Source organism: Hemiscyllium ocellatum, chromosome 43 (genome assembly GCF_020745735.1).
Source record: "Hemiscyllium ocellatum isolate sHemOce1 chromosome 43, sHemOce1.pat.X.cur, whole genome shotgun sequence".
NCBI lineage: Eukaryota > Metazoa > Chordata > Chondrichthyes > Orectolobiformes > Hemiscylliidae > Hemiscyllium > Hemiscyllium ocellatum.
This window is the reverse complement of record NC_083443.1, coordinates 17,022,872-17,046,708: the sequence shown is the minus strand read 5'-3', so window position 1 is coordinate 17,046,708 and position 23,837 is coordinate 17,022,872. Positions and strand designations below refer to the sequence as shown.

The 23,837-nt window shown below is 42.1% G+C and overlaps 1 protein-coding gene across 2 annotated transcripts in view; it reads right to left on the bottom strand.

Annotated features, from left to right (window-relative positions):
* Positions 1 to 23,837, bottom strand: part of wdfy4 (WDFY family member 4) — a 315,729-nt gene that overhangs the window by 22,794 nt on the left and 269,098 nt on the right. For both annotated transcript variants that reach the window (XM_060854388.1, XM_060854389.1), the window contains 5 exons: positions 13,025 to 13,237; positions 9,081 to 9,213; positions 7,141 to 7,298; positions 4,780 to 4,938; positions 502 to 681 (listed from right to left, as the gene is read on the bottom strand). In XM_060854388.1, the coding sequence (XP_060710371.1) occupies positions 502 to 681; positions 4,780 to 4,938; positions 7,141 to 7,298; positions 9,081 to 9,213; positions 13,025 to 13,237 (843 nt within the window). The remainder of the gene's footprint in view (positions 1 to 501; positions 682 to 4,779; positions 4,939 to 7,140; positions 7,299 to 9,080; positions 9,214 to 13,024; positions 13,238 to 23,837) is intronic.

The window sequence follows — 23,837 nt, the reverse complement described above, 5'->3', positions numbered from 1 at the left end:
CTTGTTGGCTTTGTTCTCTGCAGAGTGTCTGTGGCTCATTTCCTCTTTTTCACACCTTCATGTGCACTCATTTCAAATCTCCAGCCCTCCTTCACCACCATTACTAATTCCTTGTCTTTACCTTGTCTTTTACTCTGTGCATCCTGTTCCACTCAATCCGCTACCTCCTCTGTCAGCAACATGATTTTCCAACCCATTGTCAGGTCTGAACAAAACTCACAACAGAGTCAAAGTGCTAACTCTGTGTCTCTCCAAAACTCTTGCCAGACTCACTGAGTTTCTCCAGCACATTCTGTTAATAGAACATAGAACACAAAAGTACAGCACGGAACAGGCCCTTTGGCCCACAGTGTTGTGCTAAGGTTTAATCCTAATGTAAAATATAATAACTTAACCTACGTAACCCTCAGCTCAGTGCTATCCGTGTGCATGTCCAGCAGTCGCTTAAATGTTCTTACATATTTTGAGCAAACAGACAAGAGATGGAAAGATGGAACTTACAGTTAAGTCGTTAATGGAGACAGCAGAAACTGTTGCTTCATGTTGCTGAAGCTGATTGACATAGGTCAGTGTGTTAAAGTCCCAGATGATGCATGTCCTGTCACGAGATCCACTCACAATCACATTGTAAGTTAAAGACACCGCAAGACAAGTGACTGCTTCTATATGTCCGTGAAGTACCTGGGGCAAAAAATAAATAACTATTGAGTGATTTCAATCTTTGATACTTTCCAACAGGGCAGGAAATGAATGCAAGAGTAGGAAACCACACCATGCTGGTGTCAGAAAAGAGAATATTAGAGAGAGAGAGAGAGGGAGAGAGAGAGCATACCAAATTTATAAATAATTTGTGTATAAAAAATTTCATTTTTAGAAATGTTGAAAAGGAATTTTGAGAGTTGCTATCACTTGCAAAGGATCAGTTATAATCATTGGACAATAAATGCAACTCCACTGTGTCCTGGCTACCCTTGATCTGGAAGCAGTACCGACTGGAAGGAAATTCCTATTCAAAAAGAAGGCACGCAAAGAGGAAAGTGAATAGTTGTAAAGATGAAAGGAAAAAACTTGAAAGAATTAGCAGTTGGGCAGGTGGGTCAGAGAGCTAGATTCGCAAATGGTCAGGAACCATGCATCGAATTTTTATCACACTTTCTTTCTCTTCCGAAGTGATAGGATGCCCAGGATTGTTATAATCATGCAAAACCAAGGCATTTCTGCTGGATACATGCTGCGATAAGTGGTAAAAGCTGGAAGTCACATGACACCAGGTTATAGTCCAACAGCTTTACTTGAAATCACAAACTTTCAGAGGGCTGCTCCTTCAGCAGGTTCACCTGACGAAGGAGCAGTGTTCCGAAAAAAAGTCTGATTTCAAATTAAAGCTATTGGATGATAACCTGGTATCATGTGACTTCGAACTTAATCCAGTCCAGACTAACACCAGTATCTCTACATCATGATAAAAGCTGGGAACACCACTGTGTTCAAAATTGGAGGGACATAAAACTGTTTATGCAGACACTGCTGCAGTGAGAAATAGGCTCAATCTTGAGCATGGAAAAACTCTCTCTCAATCCATACAGAATACTGCCTCAATCATCAGTGAGGTCTATCTTTGTCATAGCTACTTCTCCAATTAAAATGTACACATACTGACTGAAATTTACCTTTAATTCATGCTTACATTGGCTCTGATTTGCATGAAAGCAAAAGTTACAAGAAGTGAAATCTTTTTTTAGTGATTCCTTCATTGGGAGCGGGACCTGTCTTTTGGCGTACAGAAAATACTGCACTCAACTAAGCTGACGCTTACAGTGTTCCAATGTCCTAATTACACTAGTCAACCACATTGCAAACATGTCCATTGTAACCAAAACACATCACTCTTACTCAACATTTACTTGTTGCTAAAGTAAGTCTAGCTGCATCAAAGAACGTTTCTAAATTCAAACAAATGTTAATCTGGGATTCTGTTGTTTATGCCATTAAAACTTAATATGCTTCAAGAAGATTATTCATCTTATTCACAATGAAGATTAGTACAAATATAAATCTGCTTAATCCTTCTGTTGTAAATCAATTAAGAACATATCAGAGATTACACAGCAAAACTACACCTACCAAATGAAAGCAACACAGCAATGTTTAACATATGTTTGATTTCAAAAAGAACTGAACTACAACAATTAGTTTCATTAAAAAGTTAATTTCCTGATGTTAGTTTTTTTTTCACTTTTCCACTCATTACTGAATTCCTGAAAAAGCCCTACATCTTTCTAATAGGATTATAATTACATTGGCATCAGAGAAAGTGTAAGAGATCCAGGCTTGTGGCTTCCAGAACTTTATTTGTTAATTGAGGATAACTGGGGCTATTTGTATGGAAAGTAATACAGGAAACCATGGTGGTGTATGGGTTACAGACAGGAATTACAACTGGACTCAAGGAATACTAGTTGTTGTTGCCTTCATTGTTCACAAACCGTAAAGCTGAATGAGTTTTGAGAGACTGCCTCACTGATTGTTTAACTTTCAGTAACAGGTTGAGTACACTTGTTTATATCACCCATATTATGGGATAGTAAAGCCTACTCAAGTTTGATGTGTGTGGTGCGAGCTAGAGAGAGAGAGAGAGAGAGAGAGAGAGAGAAAAAAAATGGAGGGAGCAGGATAGGAAAAAAGACATAGAGAGAGAAGTCATTTAAATGTAAATTAAAGATAAATTTCAGTCAGTATTTTATTTGGAGTAGTAGACCTCACAGCTCTTTGAGACAGTATGGCATCAATTTCAGAGGCACAGTTCTCCCAGGCTCAGACTGACCTTGGGCAGAATTCAAGGCCTGTATTTATTGCCCAGCCCTAATTATGCTGGAGGAGGTGTTAGTGACCTGTCTTAAACTGCTGCAGTCCTTGGGGTTCAGGGACATCCACAATCCTGGTTGGAGCAAATTACTGCAGATGCTGGGAGGAATCTGTATTGAAAACAAATAATGCTGGGAATCACAACAGGTCGGGTAGCATCCATGGAGAGAGAGCAAGCTAACATTACGAATCTGAATGACTCAGCTCCAATGTAGCATTATATATACTCGAAATGTTATCTTGCTCTCTCTCTCTCTCTCTCTCTCCATGGTTGCTGCCTGACCTGCTTTTTTGTTTTCAGACATCAACAATCCTGTCAGGAAGGGAATTGCAGGGTCTTGATCTATTAACGGTGAAGAACAGCTTGTGACTTAGAGGGGAATGTGTAAGGGTGGTGATATATCCATGCATCTGCTACCCATGTCCTTTTAGTTTGGAAGTTGCTATCTAAGCAGGCTTGTTGAATCACCGCAGTGTGCTGTGTAAATGGTGGATGGTGTCAATCTTTTCAAGTGTTGTCAGGCTGCACCATCTAGACAAGGCCACTGTGTCTTGGAGATGGCGGACAAAGCTTTGGCAAGGACAGCAGCTGAGTTCTTCACTGCAGGATTCCTAGCCTCTAACTGCTGACGTGGCTCGAGTATTTATAATGGTGCAGCACAGTTTCTGCTCGTTGGTATGTCACAGCATGGCCAAGCAGGTAACAAAGGTCAACCAACAAGGCAGCAGGGAGAAATGTGGCCTGACTGCCTGATTTTTGTAACGGAACAAAAAGGCAGATTACGGAAAGGGCGCTGAAAGACAGGAGGGATTGACAACCAGTTCCTGGTTCTGCTTCAATTAGTCGAAAAGTGTGGTGCTGGAAAAGCACAGCCAAGGAGCAGGAGAGATGACGTTTCGAGCATAAGCTGTTCATCAGGAACAAAGGGGTGCCGCCCCCTCATTTCTGTTGAAGAGCTTTTGCCTAAAACTTTGATTCTCCTGCTCCTCAGATGCTGCCTGACCTGCTGTGCTTTTCCAGCACCACACTCTTCAACCCTGATCTCCAGCATCTGTCGTCCTCACTTTCTCCGAGTTGATTGTAACCCTATGAAAGCAAAAATTGAAATCAAGACGACTCAAAGACTAAGTATAAGCTGGGGTTCTGGGTGCAAATACCTCTGAAGGGGTATTGCGAGGGTGGTTCCTGTGTTTGCTGATAGTCACTGCTTTTGCACTGTTTCAGGCAGTGGTTAATTTATCCAAATTACCATTTTTACCAACTAGCTGCTCTTTATTCAGAGACCACATCCTCCAGAGCTTATGACACAGAAAGCATTGGTGCACTGTAAGGCAGTTCTAGCCAGTCTGTAATCAGTAGCCGGTCTGGGACCTCCACTGGCCGAGGCTGCAAATGGCTGTTCTGTGTGAACCACAAAATCCTAAATAATAACCAACACATTGCAGTGATACTTCAGTCAGTAAACCGCATCCAAACAAGGAAGAAAATTGGTCTCAGGTGACAACCTGAGACCTGAAAGTTGGCAGCACGGTGGCACAGTGGTTAGCACTGCTGCCTTACAGCGCCAGGGACCTGGGTTCAATTCCCACCTCAGGCGACTGACTGTGTGGAGTTAGCACGTTCTCCCCGTGTCTGCGTGGGTTTCCTCCGGGTGCTCCGGTTTCCTTCCACAGTCCAAAGATGTGCGGGTCAGGTGAATTGGCCATGCTAAATTGCCCGTAGAGTTAGGTAAGGGGTATATGTAGGGGTATGGGTGGGTTGCGCTTCGGCTGGTCGGTGTGGACTTGTTGGGCCGAAGGGCCTGTTTCCACACTGTAAGTAATCTAATCTGATCTAAAGACACCAAAGCACTGGGAGGATTCAGCCTAAAAAAGACAACAGATGTAGACTAATAAAAAACAACAGCCACATACCTCCTTAAGCATCATGCTTTTGGCTTTGTCTTTGTTGGCTGAGATTTCCCACACACAGACAACACTGCTTGTCTCTCCAGTGACAACAGTTGTTGCGTTTGGAGACACAGCACACAGGCATTGTCCCCAGTCCGACAGGCATTCAAATGCAGTTAGACTCTGCAGCGGAAATAAGGTAGCCATTTTTATTAACATGTAACACAATTCAGTTGGTCCTCAATGACATTGTATCACTTTGTGTTGGACAAATGACTGAAGCGGTGCCATTAACCGGATGCTGTTTCCTCCCGACACAGAACGCAATCCCCTTTCTCGCTCACAATTCAGTTCACCTGTTCTTCATCCTCCTGCCAATCACACTGTGCCACCCTGAAGGAGAGACGCAGTCTGCAATGCCGTCCTCCGGCTGATATCGTAAACCAAGGCCATCTACTCAAATTAATGAAATTCGGTCAATAAAACTATTTAAAGGAGAGCAAGGGGACCTCCCCCTGGTGTTAAGGCCAATGCTTATAGATAGTCACGGAGATGTCCAGCATGGAAACAGACCCTTCATTGATGCCGACCAGATATCCTAAATTAATCTAGTCCCATTTGCCAGCACTTGGCCCACCGTGGGGCGGCACGGTGGCACAGTGGTTAGCACTGCTGCCTCACAGCACCTGTAGACCCGGGTTCAATTCCCGACTCAGGCGACTGACTGTGTGGAGTTTGCACGTTCTCCCCGTGTCTGCGTGGGTTTCCTCCGGGTGCTCCGGTTTCCTCCCACAGTCCAAAGATGTGCGGGTCAGGTGAATTGGCCATGCTAAATTGCCCGTAGTGTTAGGTAAGGGGTAGATGTAAGGGTTTGGGTGGGTTGCGCTTCGGCGGGTCGGTGTGGACTTGTTGGGCCGAAGGGCCTGTTTCCATACTGTAAGTAATCTAATCTAATCTAATCATATCCCTCCAAACCCTTCCTGTTCATATCCTCATCCAGATGCCTTTTGAATGTTGTAATTGTACCAGCCTCTACCACGTCCTCTCGCAGCTCATTCCAGACACGCACCACCCTCTACGTGAAAAAGTTGCTCCTTAGTTTTTTTTCAAAAGCTGCCATCCTTACCTGGTCTAGCCTATGTGTGACCCCAGACCCACAGCAACGTGGTTGATTCATAACTACCTTCTGGACGAATAGGGATGAGCAATAAACACCCACATCCCACAAAGTAATAAGAAAAATCTTCCCCCTCTCACCTTAAACCTAAGCTCTCTAGTTTTGGACTCCCCTATGCTGGGGAAAAGACCTTGGCTATTCACCCTATCCACATCCCTCATGATATTATAAACCTCTGTCAGGTCACCTTTCAGCCTCCAATATCCCCAGCCTATAAAACCTCTCCCATCGCTCAAACCCTCCAAACCTGGCAACACACATGTAAATTTTTTATATCTTTGTTATGTTAACTAACACTGCCAAACGTGATGTTCTGACTGTTATTTGTGGGACATTGTTGTGCATTAATTGGCTGCTGCATTTGGTAATGAAGGTGATTCAGGTTTGTTCTTTATGCATGATTTACAGTACATTACTGAAAGCCCATGCAGCAAAACCATTCCAACATTACTAGGCATCAATCTGCATTATATTGAGAAAAGACATTATAGTGTTAATTTATATCTACTGAACGTTTGCATAAACACTAGTTAACGATCTGCAATTGACCTGCAAATCTGATTCAGCATTCCTTGAATAAACGCTTACGTTTATACATGGTTGTTCATAATCTTAGGATTTCTAAGGGGCTTGACAGGAGAAATGCTGAGAGGATGTTTCTCCTCCTGGGAGAGTCTAGGACCAGAGGGCACTGTCTGAATAAAGGGATGCCAATTTAAGACTGAGATGAGGAGGAATTTCTTCTCTCAGAGGGTTGACAGTCTTTGGAACTCTTGTCACAGAGAGCTATGGGGGCAGTGTTCTTGTGTGGATTTTATGCTGAGATCGAAGGATTCCTGATCAGTCAGGGAATCAAGGGTTACCGGGAAAGGGCAGGAAAGTGGACGGGAGGAATGTCAGGTCAGCCTTTATCTTAGTGAAAGGGGGCGAACAGCCTATTCCTGTTTCCATTTCTTATGGCCTTATGCATCTTGGGACATCCAAAAGCATTTAATAGTCATTAAAGTCATTAAGAATAGCTGTTGGTCTAAGAAATATGGCAGCAAATTTGCACACAACAAAATCTGAAAACTAGCAATGAGATAATATCCGAATAATTGGTTTTAGTAGTTGATTCTTAATTATCTTAGTGAGTAATGTAACCGCTTGAGAGATAGAGAAGAACAGTTGAACAATCCTGACTTTGAGCTAGTTACAATATCACATACCTTCTCAGCACCATAGTTCCCCAGAGAACAGCTGAAGTCATCATATCCCCAGCAAAACATTCTGCTCCAATCTGGTGGAATCAGTAATTTATTCTTCTCCACAGCAAGAACACCCTTCTCAGTGTGTACAATGTGTCCAACAGCTCCTTTCAGTAGCTCTGTGTGAAATGGGTTGAGGAAAAATTTAAGGGAGAGGAATAAGGTGTTGCATTCCACATGGTGAAGGATAGAAGTGGATTGAACCGTACATACATTAATTCACAATGATGCATATTACAATCCTGCATCTCCTAACCAATTCTATTCAGTTTCTTCTCTATAGTGAATCCCCAGTTAACATCCATTACTCAGTTCATGGAATCCCTACAGTGTGGAAACACACCATTTGGCCCATCAACTCCACACCAATGCTCCGAAGAGTAACCCACCTAGACCCATTCCCCCTACCCTATTACTCTACATTTCCCCTGACCAATGCACCGAACCTAAATATCCCTAAACACGATGGGCAATTTTCCCATGGCTAATTCACCTGACTTGCATATGTTTGGACTGTGGGAGGAAACCTGGAGGATTCCCGTACAGACACTGGGAGAATTTGCAAGACTCCACACAGACAGTTGCCCAAGGATGGAATTGAACCAGAGTCTCTAGCACTGTAAGGCAATAATACTAACCACTGGGCCACTGTGCAATTGAATTAGCTTTAATTGAATTGTGTTAGGTTTATTGTCATCTGTACTCAAACGAGTACTGTGAAAAGTTTACAGTTGCCACATTACAGTACCATATTCAAATGCAATTTGATAAAATAAATATATAATCCTACAATTCAACAGCTAATGCACTTCCCTGACTGTAAAGTACTTTGAAACATCTAGTGGTCATGAAAAATGCTCCATGAATGCAAGTCTTTCTGTTTTACAGTGATCACAGCAGATGATTGAGGAGAGCCAGAACACTGTGGCCAGTGTGTTTTGGTACTGGGGAAACATGCTGACTCGATTCCCCCCCAACCTAAACTGGGAGGACAGCAGCTGGGAACAGATATCAAGGGAACAACTTTCTCCCTAACATTTGGCTCAAATCACTGCGCCCATCGGTCAGATTCTCACCTGCCTTCTTAGCAATCATGAGGGGACCAGACCACAGAAAAGGTAATGACATCATTGAAGTAGAATAAAGATAGAAATCCTCTCTTTTACATCTAATAACGATTCCATGTTTTTTTTGTCTCTACACAACCTTCTCTTGCTCGGGGGGTGACATACTCCCCACACTCTTTGGTTTTCCCCTTTCCCTGCCATAAGTTCCTGACAGCACTGATCCAGGTTGGGTGTACTTTAACGTGATAGTTCTCCAGGTGGTCATCCTGCATTCAGTCGCCTGGACAATGAGTGCAACATGCCTGGTACTAAGGCATCGCAGGATAAACAAAGAGAGTTACTGGGTCATAATTACAGTGGGGTTCCTGATCCATTTCTTCCTTCCCAACTAGCAGCCAACACAAGGACATATTGAAGACCCCCATTACCCTTGGTCTGAATGGGAAAGTAAAGGTCTTCCCAATTAGAGAGACAGAGCAAGATAACAGCACTCAAGCAATCTATGAAGGGTGGCCTTCCAGGCCACTATGAGTGGGAAATACTTATTGAATCAGGTTTATTTGTCTAAAAGTTAACATGAAATCAGTTAAAATCATTCCTTTGAGGGGTTGAGGTTGAATGGAGCCATTATTTGCAATCAACTGTGCCCTGATTGATTTTTGCTTCTGACAATGTCCAACATTGGCAAAGACAGACATTCCTGATGAAGGGCTCTGGCCCGAAACGTCGAATTTCCTGTTCCTTGGATGCTGCCTAACCTGCTGTGCTTTAACCAGCAACACATTTTCAGCAAAGACAGACATAACAAGACTCACAGGTCTGTATTTTAAATACCTTTTACACAAGAGGGTTTGAGATTCTGCGAGTGGTAGAAGAAGGGCAGGGCAGCAGGGGAAGAGGCAGCAGACTCCTTTCCCGAAGAGTGCTTTCCTTGGGCATTCCGCGCAGGATGGGCTTTAGTGAACAGCTGGAAAAGAAAGCCGCCATGAATCTCCTTATCTTACAAAGCATGAGCTACATTCACATTGCTGGCCTTTCTCCTTAACTGATGCCATGTGGAATGGAGATGAAGTCTCAGAAATAACTCCCTGTCACTCCCACTGACTACTTCGACAGTGTTAAAAATCCCACAACACTGGGTTATAGTCCAACAGGTATATTTGGAAGTACAAGCTTTTGGAGTGCTGCTCCTTCATCAGGTAGCTACCCAATGAAGGAGCAGTGCTCCGAAAGCTAGTACATCCAAATAAACCTGTTGGACTATAACCTGGTGTTGTGGGATTTTTAATGTTGTACACCCTAGTCCAACATCAGCATCTCCACATCATACTCTGGCAATGACTTATAAGCAATTAGCCAAAACCTCTAATGTATATTGAAGGGCTTATGCCCAAAATGTCGATTCTCCTGCTCCTCGGATGCTGCCTGACCTGCTGTGCTTTCCCAGCACCAACCCTCGACTCTGATCTCCAGCATCTGCAGTCCTCGCTTTCTCCTCGAATATACATGTCCAAATCTCTGGATGGACACAATCTCCCGTTACTCTTGTCCTAAATAAAGGCCCTTAGCTCCTCAGGATTATGAAACTCCTCCACTGTTCTTCCTGTCCTGGTACAGCATTGGCTTCCCATTGCAATAACCCAAGAGCTGTGATGTAAATGACATCATCTGAATGAGGAACAGGAGTACGCAATTTGGTCCCACCATTTGATAAGATCATTCCTGATATAATCATTGCCTCAACTCTTCCCTGTCTACCCACTTGCTATGTATTGGCCACCTCATGTTGGATCCGGCAAGAGGGGAAGATGAGGTGGTGTTGGGTTGGGGGGGGTGGTGTAGAAAACTGCAATGTTGGCTTTGCAGGATCTGCCACTGGATTCTGATCCAATGAGCAGCTAGGAGACAACTTTAAATCTTTTCAAGGGTTTGGGGGAGCGAGAGAGAGAGAAACGGATGACAGATAGAGAGACAAAGAGAGAGACAGGCAAAAGTGAGGGCTGCAGATGCTGGAGATTAGAATCAAGATCAGAGTGGTGCTGGAAAAGCACAGCAGGTCAGGCAGCATCTGAGGAGCTGAAAAAAATCGATGTTTTGGGCAAAAGCCCGTAATCAGGGATGAGAGAGACAGAGAGTGAGAGTTACAACGAGAGTGTGAGAGAGAGAGAGAGAGAGAGACAGAGACAGAACATATGGATATTCCTTCTGCAGACCAGACAGAATAATTTGATGTAACGAAGGCTGTAGCTGCCATATAGTGGGTGTTGAAAGATACATACCCATTGTGAGAGGCCCATCTATTGGCACGAACATTCTAGTCAGCGTGGGTGAAAAGCCGTAATAAGCTCCTTAATTCCCTCAGCACCACAAGTGGTGGGTAGTTGTTTAACCTGGTCACCTCAAAAATAGCACATGGGCAGCACAGTGGTAATGGAAGCTTTGGGGTCTGCTCTCCTTCAGTGCATCACAACTCTCGCATCCCCAAAGCCCCAACCTTAGTTGCAGCTTTTTTAAAACAAAAATCACAGTAAGACCAGCACTTGTTGCCCATCCCTATGTTCCCTTGAGAAGGTGGTGGGGAGTTCACAAGATCCATGGAAATGTGAGGCTCCAATTGAAAGATTATTGACATCCCACTGTGTTGATGATTAAGTTAGAATTATCCAGCTCCTGTCAAACCTCACCGTTTCAGTGTGGAATAGCTTTTCGATAGCCAGTTGGGAATTTTGGATACAATTTAAAATTTAGTATTGCTGAAAAAAAGGAAGACTCGCTGTCAAATCTTGGCCTCATCAGGACAGAATCACAAGAATACCAAATCTCCAAGGGAACAACAATTTATACTGCGTGAGAAGAGGGCGCGGATTTGGTTGGAAAGGGATAGTAAGCAGTGATATCAGACTGACCAGCCATGATACAACTCCCTCAATGTGTCATTTTGAAAATTCATTTTTGTTAGCTGGGCCAGCATTTATTGCCCATCTCTAGTTTCCCTTGTGAAGGTGGTGATGAGTTGCCTTCTTGCACTACTGTAGCCCATCTGCTGTAGGTTGACCCACAATGCCTTTAGGGAGAGAATTCCAGGATTTTGACACAGCAACAGTGAAGAACAGCGGTATATTTCCAAGTCAGGCTGGTGAGTGGCTTGGGGGGGAACTTGTAGGTGAAGGTGTTCATCCACTGCTTTGTCCTTCTAGATGGAAGTGGTCATGGATTTGGAAAGTGCTATCTGAGGATCTTTGGTGAGTGTCTGATGTGCATCTTGTGTATAGTACACACTGCTGCTAATGAGTGTTGGTGGTGTAGGGAATGGAAACTTGCCGATGTGGTGCCAATCAAGAGGGCTGCTTCTTGAGTGTTGCTGGAGTTCCACCCATCCAGGCAAGGGAGGAGTATTCCATCACACTTCTGACTTGTGCCTTGTAGATGGTGGACAAGCGTTGGGGAGTCAGGAGGTGAGTTACTCACCACAGTATTCTGGGCCTGTGACCCGCTTTCATAGCCACTGTGTTTCTCTGGTGAATCTAGTTGAGATTCCAGTTAATGGTGATCCCCAGGATATTGATATTGGAGGATTTGTGATGGTAACACTGTTGAAAGTCAAGGGGCAGTTGTTGGATTGTCTCTTTCTGGTGATGGTCATAGACTGGCATTTGTGTGGCGTGAATATTACATGCTAATCATCAGCCCAAGCTTGGATATTGTCCAGATTTTAATGTATTTGAACTTGGACTGCTTCACTAACTGAGGAGTCACAAATGGTGCTGAACACTGTGCAATCATCAGCGAACATCCCCACTTCTGACCTTATGATGGAGGGAAGGTCATTGATGAAACAGCTAAAGATGGTTGGACCTTGGACACTACCCTGAGAAACTCCTGCAGAGTTGTCCTGGAGCTGAGATGACTGACCTCCAACAACCATGACCATCTTCCTCTGTGCCAGGTATGACTCCATCAGCGGAGTGTTTGCCTCCGATTCCCATTCATTCAGGTTTTGCTAGGCTCCTTGATATTGGGTAGTCAACCCATTATTACACAATTTTACAGCCTTACTTCAAATTACATTTATTTCCTTCTATCCCCCTCTATGGCTAACTGTGTTAAAAGTCATTCTTGGACATTCTCCTGGATACATCTCGATCCCGTGAGAAAGAAGTTGTCTGACATAAAGGCTATAACAAAACAATTCCCAAGATGTTTGTGTCTTCCAGCACTTACTTACCAACACACTCCTGATGAGCAGAATGATTAAGAATTTCTTCAGAGCTGTTGCTGCATCACCATTGTAACTTTGACAGAATTGTGGCAAAAAGCTCCCACCCGATGTGCAAAAATAGGATTTCTGATACAATCCGATAACGTCCCAGCAATGAAGCATGAGAAACCCCAAGATAAGTCCTGGTCAACGTCACTTTGTTTTCTGGCAAATTCTTTTTTTCCACATTAAGGGGTGAGCTATGTCTCAAAATAAATCTTCCTCTATCAGAAATACTCAGGATATCAACACTGTGTCATACCATGTGACCTGAGGGTACAAAGCTCTTATACTCCACCTCACCCTGGGATCACTTGAAGCATGACACGTTACTAAAAGCATGCTCCTCAGCTGTAATGTTTAATATTATCCCAGACATTGATGTGCCTGTGAATGCAATGTTTTTACATAATGGCCAGTTGGAATGAATATCTGTTGCATATCATTTAGTTTCTCTCTTTTTTAAGTGAACAAAAGGTCAGTTAAAATTTAGAAATCAAAAGACTTTTTAAACCTGTACCTGTTTAGGGATCTGCCCAAAGTTACTGACAAAACCCATGATGGTAGTCTTTTTCAAAGGGTCTTTGATGCTACGGAGATCAATCTGGTCGTCATAGAAGTAAGGATGGAAAACATTAATAGCTTCGACTGCTGCTGAACCTTGCTGCTTGTAACCAAATATCAAGTCTATCCAGTGATGGAGATGAGCAGAGACATAATCACTTTCCAGAGCCTACAAGGAGAAAAGAGACAAGAAAGTAACTATTTAGTCTTTAATAGTCACTCTACTTTAATTGAGCCTTCATTTTCATTTTATTAATGTCAGTGACGTAATTTCAAACTGCCTTCTGTTTGTTTGTTCATTTCTGTAAAGCTGTTCCTGAAAGTTGTGTTTTGTTATCCTTAGGGACTCATACATATTCCAAAATTAGGTGTTTGTAATATTACATAAGCAGTGCTTTATATGGTTTTGGGTGAAGTCGGCATTATAGGGTCATTAATTCAGCTCTTTCCCAACTACTTAGCTGGTTATTTGGTAGTTAGATTGATGGAGTGTTTCATTTGCAAATTAAAATAATAATGAGATTTTAGACTTATACCCAGTCTGCCTATTCAGATGAAAGGAAAGTCATAGAGTCATACAGTAATCCATCTAGTCCATGTTAACCATAATCTCAAACTAAACTCTGCCTGCGCTTGGCCCATATCCTCACAAATATTTGTTGTTCATAGTTAAAATCACACAACATCAGGTTATAATCCAACAGGTTTATTTAGAAGCACTAGCTTTCAGAACGTTGATCTTTCATCAGGTGGTTGTGGAGAATAAGATTGTAAGACACTGAATTTATAGCAAAACTTTACAGTGTGATGTAACTGAAATTATATATTGAAAAAGACCTGGATTGTTTGTTAAGTCTCTCATCTTTTAGAATGATCATGTTGGTTTCAGTTCTTTTATACGTAAGTCACAAAACCTTTTTAAAAGTTACATTCTCAAGTGAAAGTTACCAACGGACCAGTCGAAACGGGAACGTTCTTTGTTTTTCATGTACTTATTCAAATATCTTTCACATTCATCACTTCCTCTGGATTTTCATTCCACAGACAAACCACTCTGTGTAAAACAATTGGCCCTCATGTCTTTTTAAAATCTTTCTCCTCTCATTATAAAAATATGCCCTTTCATCTTGAAATTCCCCACCCTATGGAAAAGACATCTGCCGTTCACCTTAGTCATACCCCTCATATTTTTGTAAACCTCTGCAAGATCACCACTCAACCTCCTACGCTCCAGTGAAAAGAATCTCAGCCTACTCTGCCTCTCTTTATAGCATGACATTCCTGGCAATATCCTGGTAATTCTCTTTTGAGCTTTCTCCAGTTTAATAATATTCTTTATGAGGAAAAGGACGATTGTTCTCCTGGTGTTCTAGCCAATGTTTACATCTCAACTGGCATCTTTGAAACAAATGACCTGTTAGTCAATCCAAATTGTCTTCCATGTTTCTTCATGACTTTGATTGTAATGTAATTTACCAGATATGAAAGCTTCAAATAAGTGCATGTTCTTTTCTTCCTTTTTAAATATGATGTCCCAGAAACAGACCTTATAGGGGAATATTACTGAGCCTGAAGGTAAAGCTCATGTCTGATCAATAGTTTCATTACGGTTGTCTGAGGGCCAACAGCTGACCACTGCATTCAAGAAGGCAATGGGAAGGTGATGCCCTAGTGGTATTATCACTGGACTATTAATCCAGGGACCCAGATAACGTTCTGGGACCAAGGTTCAAATCCCACCACAGTAGATAGTAGAATTTGAATCCAATTAAAAAATAAGAATATACTGGTGACCATGAAATTATTGTGGATTGTCAGGCAAAATCCATTTCATTCAGGCAATCTACCATCCTCACCTGGTCTGGCCTACATGTGACTCCAGACCCACAGTAACGTGGTTGACTCTCAATTGCCTTCTGAGCCTCACATCATCAGAGACCCGGGTTCAATTCCCACCTCGGGCAACTGTCTGTGTGGAATTTGCACATTCTCCCCGTGTCTGCGTGGGTTTCCTCCAGGTGCTCTGGTTTCCTCTCACAGTCCAAAGTTGTGCAGGTTAGGTGAATTGGCCATAGTGTTAGGTGAAGGGGTAAATGTAGGGGAATGGGTCTGGGTGGGTTGCTCTTCGGAGGGTTGCTCTTTGGAGGGTTGGTGTGGACTTGTTGGGACGAAGGGCCTGTTTCCACACTGTAAATAATCTAATATAAAAATGGTTTGCAAGAAGGCAGTTTACCACCACCTTCTCAAAGGCAACTAGGTTGGGGCAATAAATGATGGCCCAGCCAGCGATGCCCACAAAATGAATAGAAAAAAACAATTGTTAATATCTGGTGCAGTTAAGAGTCCTTAATAAACCTAAAAGAAGGGCTATCACACTGCCTTTTTTTTTTGCATCTATCCAAATTCAACCCAAGATTGTAGCCATGAAACCTGACTTCCCACTAACATATTGCATGATGCCTCTAATGTAACTAAACAGACAAGGGGATAGTGGGGGAAAACATGGTCACAAAAGGTAAGTTTTAAGAAGTTTCTAAAACAAGGTAGAGGGGTGGAGAGGTTTAGGAAGGAAAGTGAAGCTTAATTCTCTGAAAAGAAGGTGGAACCATCAAAATCAGGAACCTGCTTAGCCCAGAATTGGAGAAGCACGGATCTCCTGCAAGGCTGGAACGTTACTTGGAAAAGCATGGAATTTTGGTGGTGGAATTTTGACACTCCAGACATTAAGTCCCTTTAGCAAGGAACCTATTGTTACAGTAATTTCAGCTGCAAACAAACATGTGCGTGTTGTTCCTACGCTACACAACAAACATAAGATCAAGGTCTCTTTGCACAACAGCAGAGGGATCAAATGGCTCCCATAACGCTCATTTTGTATGGTTAATATTGACTGAAAGGCGAATGACTTCACTCTGCGGAGCCTATTTAAAAAGAACACAGGAAATTCCAGTTTGCAGGCTGAGATTAAACAACACCAGCATTCTCCCTGTGGCTTGAGTCTAGATGTTCTGATATGTCCAATTAATGATTGTAAATTGAGCAAATCCATCATGGAGTGCTATTACTCTTCCATTCCATTTTCTCTTCCATTTGAATCAATATTTCTTTCATGTCTACAGTAATCCCCAATGACATTATGAGTAATTTGCCTTTATAAAGAGAGCACCCGTATTGTTTTCCTACGAAAACCTGGACTGCCCACAAATTTGCACCCCTCAGTGTCTCCAGGGATTGACCCAAGGTAGGTTTCGGTTCCAAAGTACTCAAGGAGTCACCATCTAACACGTCGAACAATGGGTCAGTTGAGCCAATGAGCTCTTTACATTTGCAGCGCAGATTTGTGCTGGATTATCCGAGGGTTGACTTCAATGTAACTTGGGGACACAAAAATTGTAACACAATATGTATAGTCAGGTTAAATGGGCAGTTAAGAACAAAGCAGATGGAGTATTATGTGGGGAAGTCCTCAGTTATTTACTAAATTAGAGAAGCAACAGAGGGATTTGAACCACCTCCAATCTGATTCGTTGAAAAATAACGATTATAGCTCTTGATAGTATTGTACACTCGATTCTGCTATAATACGGGTCGTTTCATTCTCGTGTTACAAGAAAATCGCGTAATAGCAGCACCATTTAAACTAATGGGGCTGGAATCGCGTTATAACCAGTACACGTTTTAAAAGTTCCTACGAAAGAAACAGTGCCCCCAATTTGTCAATCGTGTTATAGCAAATTTGCATGCTGTAGTAGAACGATCTGTATTTAAGGGAGATTTGCATTTCAAAAGCACCTTTCAATTATTGTATTCTTTTGACAAGAATTAAAAAGGCAGATTAGTATTTAAAAGGCATGAAGTCTGTAAATTTTAAAGTTCAGAGAAACTTTGGTGGGGAGCACAGAAAGTTGGCATGTCAGTACAGCATGCAATTGGACAGGCAAATGATATATTAGCCTTTATTGCAAGAGCATCGGAAGAATGAGGAAGTGTTCCTGCAATTTTGCAGAACTTTTTGAGACCATGTCTGAAGAAATGCACATGGCTTGCTCTTCATGTCTGAGGAAGGATATAGTTGCACAGGCAGCGATGGAGAAGATTTACTAGATTGGTTCCTGAGATAAGTGGGTTGTCCTCTAATGAGATATGGAGTACATTGGATCTATATTCTCCTTGAAACATACAAAATCCTGAAGGAGCTCGACAGGTTAGATACTGGGAAATAGTTTCCCCCTGCCAGTGGAACCTAGAACACAAAGGCTGAGCCTCAGATAATAAGTAAAATGAGGCAAAACTTCTTCTCAAATGATTGCAATCCTTCAGAACTCTAGATGCCAGAGGGTTGTGGATGCTCCATTTTTAGGGGGAGGTGATGGCCTAGTGGTATTAGCGCTGGACTGTTAATCCAGAGACCCAGGAATGTCCCCGGGACCTGGGTTTGAATCCCATCATGGCAGATGGTGGAATTTGAGTTCAATAAAAACAAACACAATCTGGAATTATGAGTCTGATACTTACCGTGAAACCATTTTCAAGCAAAACCCATCTGGCTCACTAGCATTCTTTAGGGAAAGAATCTGCCATCCTGACCTGGTCTGCTCTGCATGTGACTCCAGACCCACAGCAACGTGGTTGACTCTTAACTGTCCTCTATGCAATTTGGGATGGGCAATGGATGCTGGCCTAGTCAGTCATGTCATCATCCCATGAAAGAGTAAAAAAAAGTTTAAATATATAATTTTTTATTTCTTCCGCTCTCAAGGAATATAAGGAATAAGCATGAAGATGGAATTTTGGACAAAGGCCATCTATGATTGTATTAGAAAGATGGGCCTGGCTTGATGGGCTAAATGGCCTCCTTCTGCTGTTATGGTCTAGGATCATCCGTGATTGTGTCAGATGCTAGTGCGGGTTTGTGAGGTTATATGATCAACTCCAGTAGTTCTTTTATATGGGTAACCATCAATATCAGGAGAGGCAGCAGAGTCATTTGAACCATCTCCAAGCTGAACAGTTGAAAAGTAATGCTTTATTGCTAATGATGGAATTGTATTTGAAGTGAGATTTACATTTCACATACACCTTTCATGAATTCAAGACCTCAAAGTGCTTTAGCCAATGAAGCCTTTTGTTAAGAAAAAAGTACATTCACTGTCATCATGTAGGAAACAATTTATGCTAACCAGGTTGGGCTCCGTTATGACACTCCAGTAGTTGAATGTCCTGCTGTTACTACTGTCTAGACAAAGAGAATGGTTGTGTAATTGGAGTACTGGAGAGCTGCCAGTACCCATGGAAACAAATTGCAGAGTGAGACGCTGCCTTTCAGAGATGAAAACAAGGAAGAGAAATCAGAGGGGTAAAAATAACATCCCAATAAGGCTGTAATTTTGGCCAAGATAAGCTGGATGTTTTGAATTGAACAAGTGCCAAACATAAAAGTATAATTAACAGCCATAATGAGGCCACCAGGAGAAAGGATATCGTGCAGGAATGGTGCTGCACAACAACTGAAGTATTGTATGAATTTCAAAAGTGTAGATCACTGAGCTCCCTTTAACGCTGTAGCTTTAGCAGTTCCACCTTTCATAGAAATTAAACACACAGTCACAGGGAGATGAGATACATGCTTCATATCTGTTTAATATTTATTTTGCTTATTTGTTCATGAAGTCTGCTTATTGTCAAGAAGGATAGCATTTATTGCACATTTTTGTTTGCCCTTGTAACGAGTGGCTAGTTTGGGCTATTTCAGAGGGTATTGTTGTGTCTGGAGCCACACATGGGCCAGACTAGGTAAGGACAGCAGATTTCCTTCCCTACAAGCCATTAGCAAACCAGATAAACTTTTACAGCAATCATATGTTTCACCTCACCATTGCCAAGATTAGTATTTTTAAAGGGAAGCGATGGCCTAGTGGTATTATCGCTAGACTGCTTGTGCAGAGATCCAGTTAATGTTCAAATTTAATTAAAATTAAATTTTTTTTTTAGAAACCTGGGTTTAAATCCTGCCATGGCAGAGGTGGAACTGAATTCAACAGAAACATGGAATTATGAGTCTTATCATGATCATGAAACGATTGTTGGGAAAAAAAAGCCATCTGGTTCACTAATGTCCTTTAGGGAAACAAACTACCATCCTTATCTGAGTCTGGCCGACGTGTGACTCCAGACCCACAGCGATGTGGTTGACTATTAACTGCCCTCTGGGCAATTAGGGATGGACAATAAATGCTGGCCTAGCTAGAGAAGCCCACATCCTGTGAATGAATAAAAAACATTCTTAATTAAATTTAACAACTGAATTCAATCAATTGTCATGGTGGGATTTGAACAAGAACCTCTCACAGCCTAGACCAATGGATTACTAGAAGGCTATAAGATGTCAAAGTAGAAGTACGATTTTTGGCCCATTGAGTCTGCTCTGCCATTCAATAAGATCATGGCTGATTGGATAATCCTCAAATACACTTTCCCCATTACCCCTGCTTCCTTTACTGATTAAAAATCAGAATCTCTTAGCCTTAAATATTCTTCTAAATGCAGTCTCGGCTGCCACCACTGGTAAAGAATTCCACAGAGTCATTACCCTCTGAGAGAAAAGGTTCCTCTTCCTTCTGTCTCAAATGGGTGACCCCTTCCTCTGACATTTGCCCTCTGATTCCAGACTCTTCCACACAGGGACACAAATCTCTCCACACCCATCCTGTCAAGTCCGCAAAATTCTTAAATATTTCAAAAAGGGACTCTTGTATTTCCAAACTCCAATGAGTACAGATCCAACCTACTCAACTCTCCTCATGAGGACCTCCCTTCATATCCTGAAACAAACTAATGAGCTTATGTAGATCACCTCCAATGTCAATACATCTTTTCTTACAAAAACCAAAACCGTTCATGGTACTCCAGATGAGATCTAACTTGTACCTTGTATAGTTCCCTATTTTTATACCCAATCCCTTTTCAATAAAGTCCAACATTCCATTTGCCTTCTCTATTACCTGCTGGACTTCCTAGATTTTTGTGATTCATGCATGAGGAATCCCAAATTCCTCTGTGCTTCGGCTTTCTGCAGTCTCTCTCCATTTAAATAATATCAAGCTCTTCCATTCCTCCTGCCAAAGAGCACAACTGCACATTTTCCGATGTTACCTCCCATCTACCAACTTTTGCCCACTCATTTAATCTGTCTATATCCCTTTGCTAACTCTTTGCGTCATTTCAGCACTTGCTTTCCCATATTTTTATGTCATCCACAAACTTGGCTACAGAACATTCGCTTTCCTCATTCAAGTCCTGCATATATATTGGAAATGATGGTCTCCCCAACACTAGTCACTGTGGCACTCCACCAGTGACAGGTAGCTATCCTAGAAATACTCCTTAATCACAACACTTAGCCAGCCCTCTATCCATGCTCACATACTGTACCCAAAATCATGGGCTCTTACCTTATTAAGTAGCTGAGTGTGTGGTACCTTATTGAATGTCGTTTGAAAATTCAAACTGGTTTCCATTAAACTATCCTAACTGTAACCACATCAGAGAAAGTTTGTCAAATTGTCAGGCATAATGTTTCCTTTCATGAAGCCGTACTGACTCTGCTGGACTATTGTGTATATTTGTAAATGCTCTGCTATTACATCCTTTAGAATAGGCTGCAACTTCTCCCCCAATAACAGCCATTAAGCTAACTGACTTGTAGTTGTCTCTAATATCCTAGAATGCAACCCATCAGGTCCAGGGGACTTATTAGCCTTTAGAAGCAATGCAAGTTATTCAATGGATTTTACCACCCCCTTCAGATTCTTGATTATCTATTCCTTTTGGCAGTCTATTAGTTTCTTCTATAATAAAGACTGATGTCAAATATTTATTCAACTCATCCGCCATTTCCTGGCTCCCCATTAATATTTTCCCAGCCTTGATTTGTAAGGTGACTATGTTCACTTTGATCTATTTCCTTCTTTTTGATATATTTCAAGGTTTTTTTTAACCATCTTTGTCAAAGTTTGTCTTCTCCCTGCTTGTTTTGGTCAGCTTTGCTGGTTTTTAGAGCTTTCCCAATCCTTTGGCTTACCACTAATCTTTCGGTATTTGTTTTTCCAAATTGATACTATCGCTAGCTTCCTTGGTTAACCATGACTGGTTTATCCCTATCATAGAGTCCATTGTGTTCCTTAGGAAATAGTTCTGCTGTGAGTCATCAACTGTTTCCTTAAACACCTCCCCTTGTCTCTTAAATATTTTTCAGCTAAGCCCCTCTATCCAGTCCACTCCAGCTACCTCTGCCGTATGTAATTACAGGAGGTCTCTGATTTATGAATGCTCATGCTTACAAACACAATCCCATGAAGGGCGTAATTTTAAATATCTGACATAAGAACATCTATCCTTACCAACAGCTGCTTTACGCTGTCTTCCTTTGTGTTTTGACTTGTGTACAAATTGACTCACAAACAGAATCCAATCACAACCCAGGCACTGCCTGCACCCTTATTTAAATTTGGCATAGTTGTGTCCAAGGTTGTCACTCTCAACACCTACATTGTAATTCTAAATTCTACTTTGTAATGTCACTGTTTTCAAGGAGATTTTTTACTTGGAGATCATTTATTAAATCATTACGCATTACCAGATCAAAAATGGCCTGATCCCCAACTCAAGCCACAACATGACAATTGAGGAAACTGCCAAATACATTCTATGAATGCTCCCATCCACCACAGTGGCTCAGTGGTTAGCACTGCTGCCTCACGGCACCAGAGCTCCAAGTTCGATTCCAGCCTCTGGTGAATTTGCACACACTCCCCGTGTCTGTGTGGGTTTCCTCCGGGTGCTCTGGTTTCCTCCTCACAGTCCAAAGATGTGCAGGCCAGGTGAATTGGCCATGCTAAATTGCCCCATAGTGTTCAGGGATGTGTAAATTAGGTGTATTCATCAGGGGTAAACGTAGGAGAATGATCCTGGGTGGGTTACTATTCGGAGGGTCGGTGTGGACTTGTTGGACCTGTTTCCACACTGACTGTGATCATCTTTGCCAATTTGCTTTTCTCAATCTACATGAAAATTAAAGTCACTTATGACTAATGTACAGCCTTTTGTATACATCCTCATTTGCCTCCTGTTTTATTCTCTGTTGACAGTACAGCTACAGACAAGGGCCTACACATCCTTCCCATAAGTGTCTTCTTCCTCTTGTTATTTCTTACCTACATTCCTTATGGATTCTACATCTTTTGATCTAAATCAGTTTTTGCTGAGTTACGTTTTCTGTCTTATGCTAAAAAGTTACCCCATCACCCTTCCTTCCTGCCAATCCTTCCAAAACGTCACGTACACTTGAATATTTAGATTCCAGCTTTGACCTCCTTGTAACCATGCTTCAATAATGGCTATTAGATCCATTCACCTCTATCTTTGCTGTTCATTTCTTTGTTTTGCTCCAAATATTGTGCATTTTGCCTTTTTATAATTTGCTTCCTCTTTGACCAATCTGCAGCCTTTTGTACACCCTCTCCTACACTGGGTACTGAAGTTGTTGCTCTATCATGCCACCAGATCTTTTGCTTTGTAAACTGACATATCCCTACTGGACCTGACACATTAACTGTGCTTTCTTCCAGCAGATGTTGTCAGAACCACTGAGTTTCTCCAGCAATTTCTGTTTTTGTTTCAGATTTTCAGCATCCACAGTTCTTTGCTTTATCAGTATTGGTGACAGTAGACGATGAATTGAAATCCATTCCTTCCACATCAATAATTGAGCACTAGCCTAAATCATCCAGTAACCTTATCATTAGAATCCCTACAGTGTGGAAGCATTGAGCCCACACCGACCCTCCAAAGAGCATACCACATAGACCACTACCCTATCCCTGTAACCCTGCATCTCCCATGGCTAATCCACTCAGCCTGGACACTGTGGGCAATTTAGCATGGCCAATCCACCTAATCCACGCATCTTTGTGGGAGGAAACCGGAGCACCCGGAGGAAACCCACACAGACATGGGGAGAGCATGCAAACTCCACACAGACAGTCACCCGAGGCTGGAATCGAACCCAGGTCCCTGGCGCTGTGAGGCAGCAGTGCTAACCACTGAACCACCCTGCCATATCATTGTCCTCCTCTAACATTGTTTTTGCGATAATTGTTTTGGAAATACATTCCTTAAAAAAATGCACGTCAACATTCAAAACCATTTCTACTGAAAGGAAGATGATCAGTAGTCAGAATGCCAGTGGGAAAAACAACCAAATGAGAGGCATGTTCCGAATTTACAAAACGGGCTATTGTAATCTGGAACGTGTTGCCTGAAGGGGTGTGGCGGGGGGGGGGGGGGGTTAAATTTTGGATTTAAAAACAAACAATAGATAAATATTTCACAGGGAGAAACTCACAGGTTTGGATCAGAAACAAAAATCTGAAATTGCTGTAAAAGCCTTATTCTGCCTTTTGTTTAGCTTTTGTTTCCTCGCATCACTCCTAGTCAAGTCGGGAGACCCTTTGCTGTACTGAGGATAACACCCCATTTCCAGCACTCTTCACTTTGGTTAAGGACACATGAAACCCTGGGAAATGTTCCACTTACTTTAAGAGCAAATGTTCACCTGCTGGTCCATTATAATGCAGAGAGCAGCGAATACAAGGCATATTGTATGTCTGATGAAAATGGCACATCATCATTGATATAATTAATAGGTTTTTAAAAAACATTTCTAAAAAATGCACGTCAAAATTCAAAACCATTTCTGCTGAAAGGAAGAT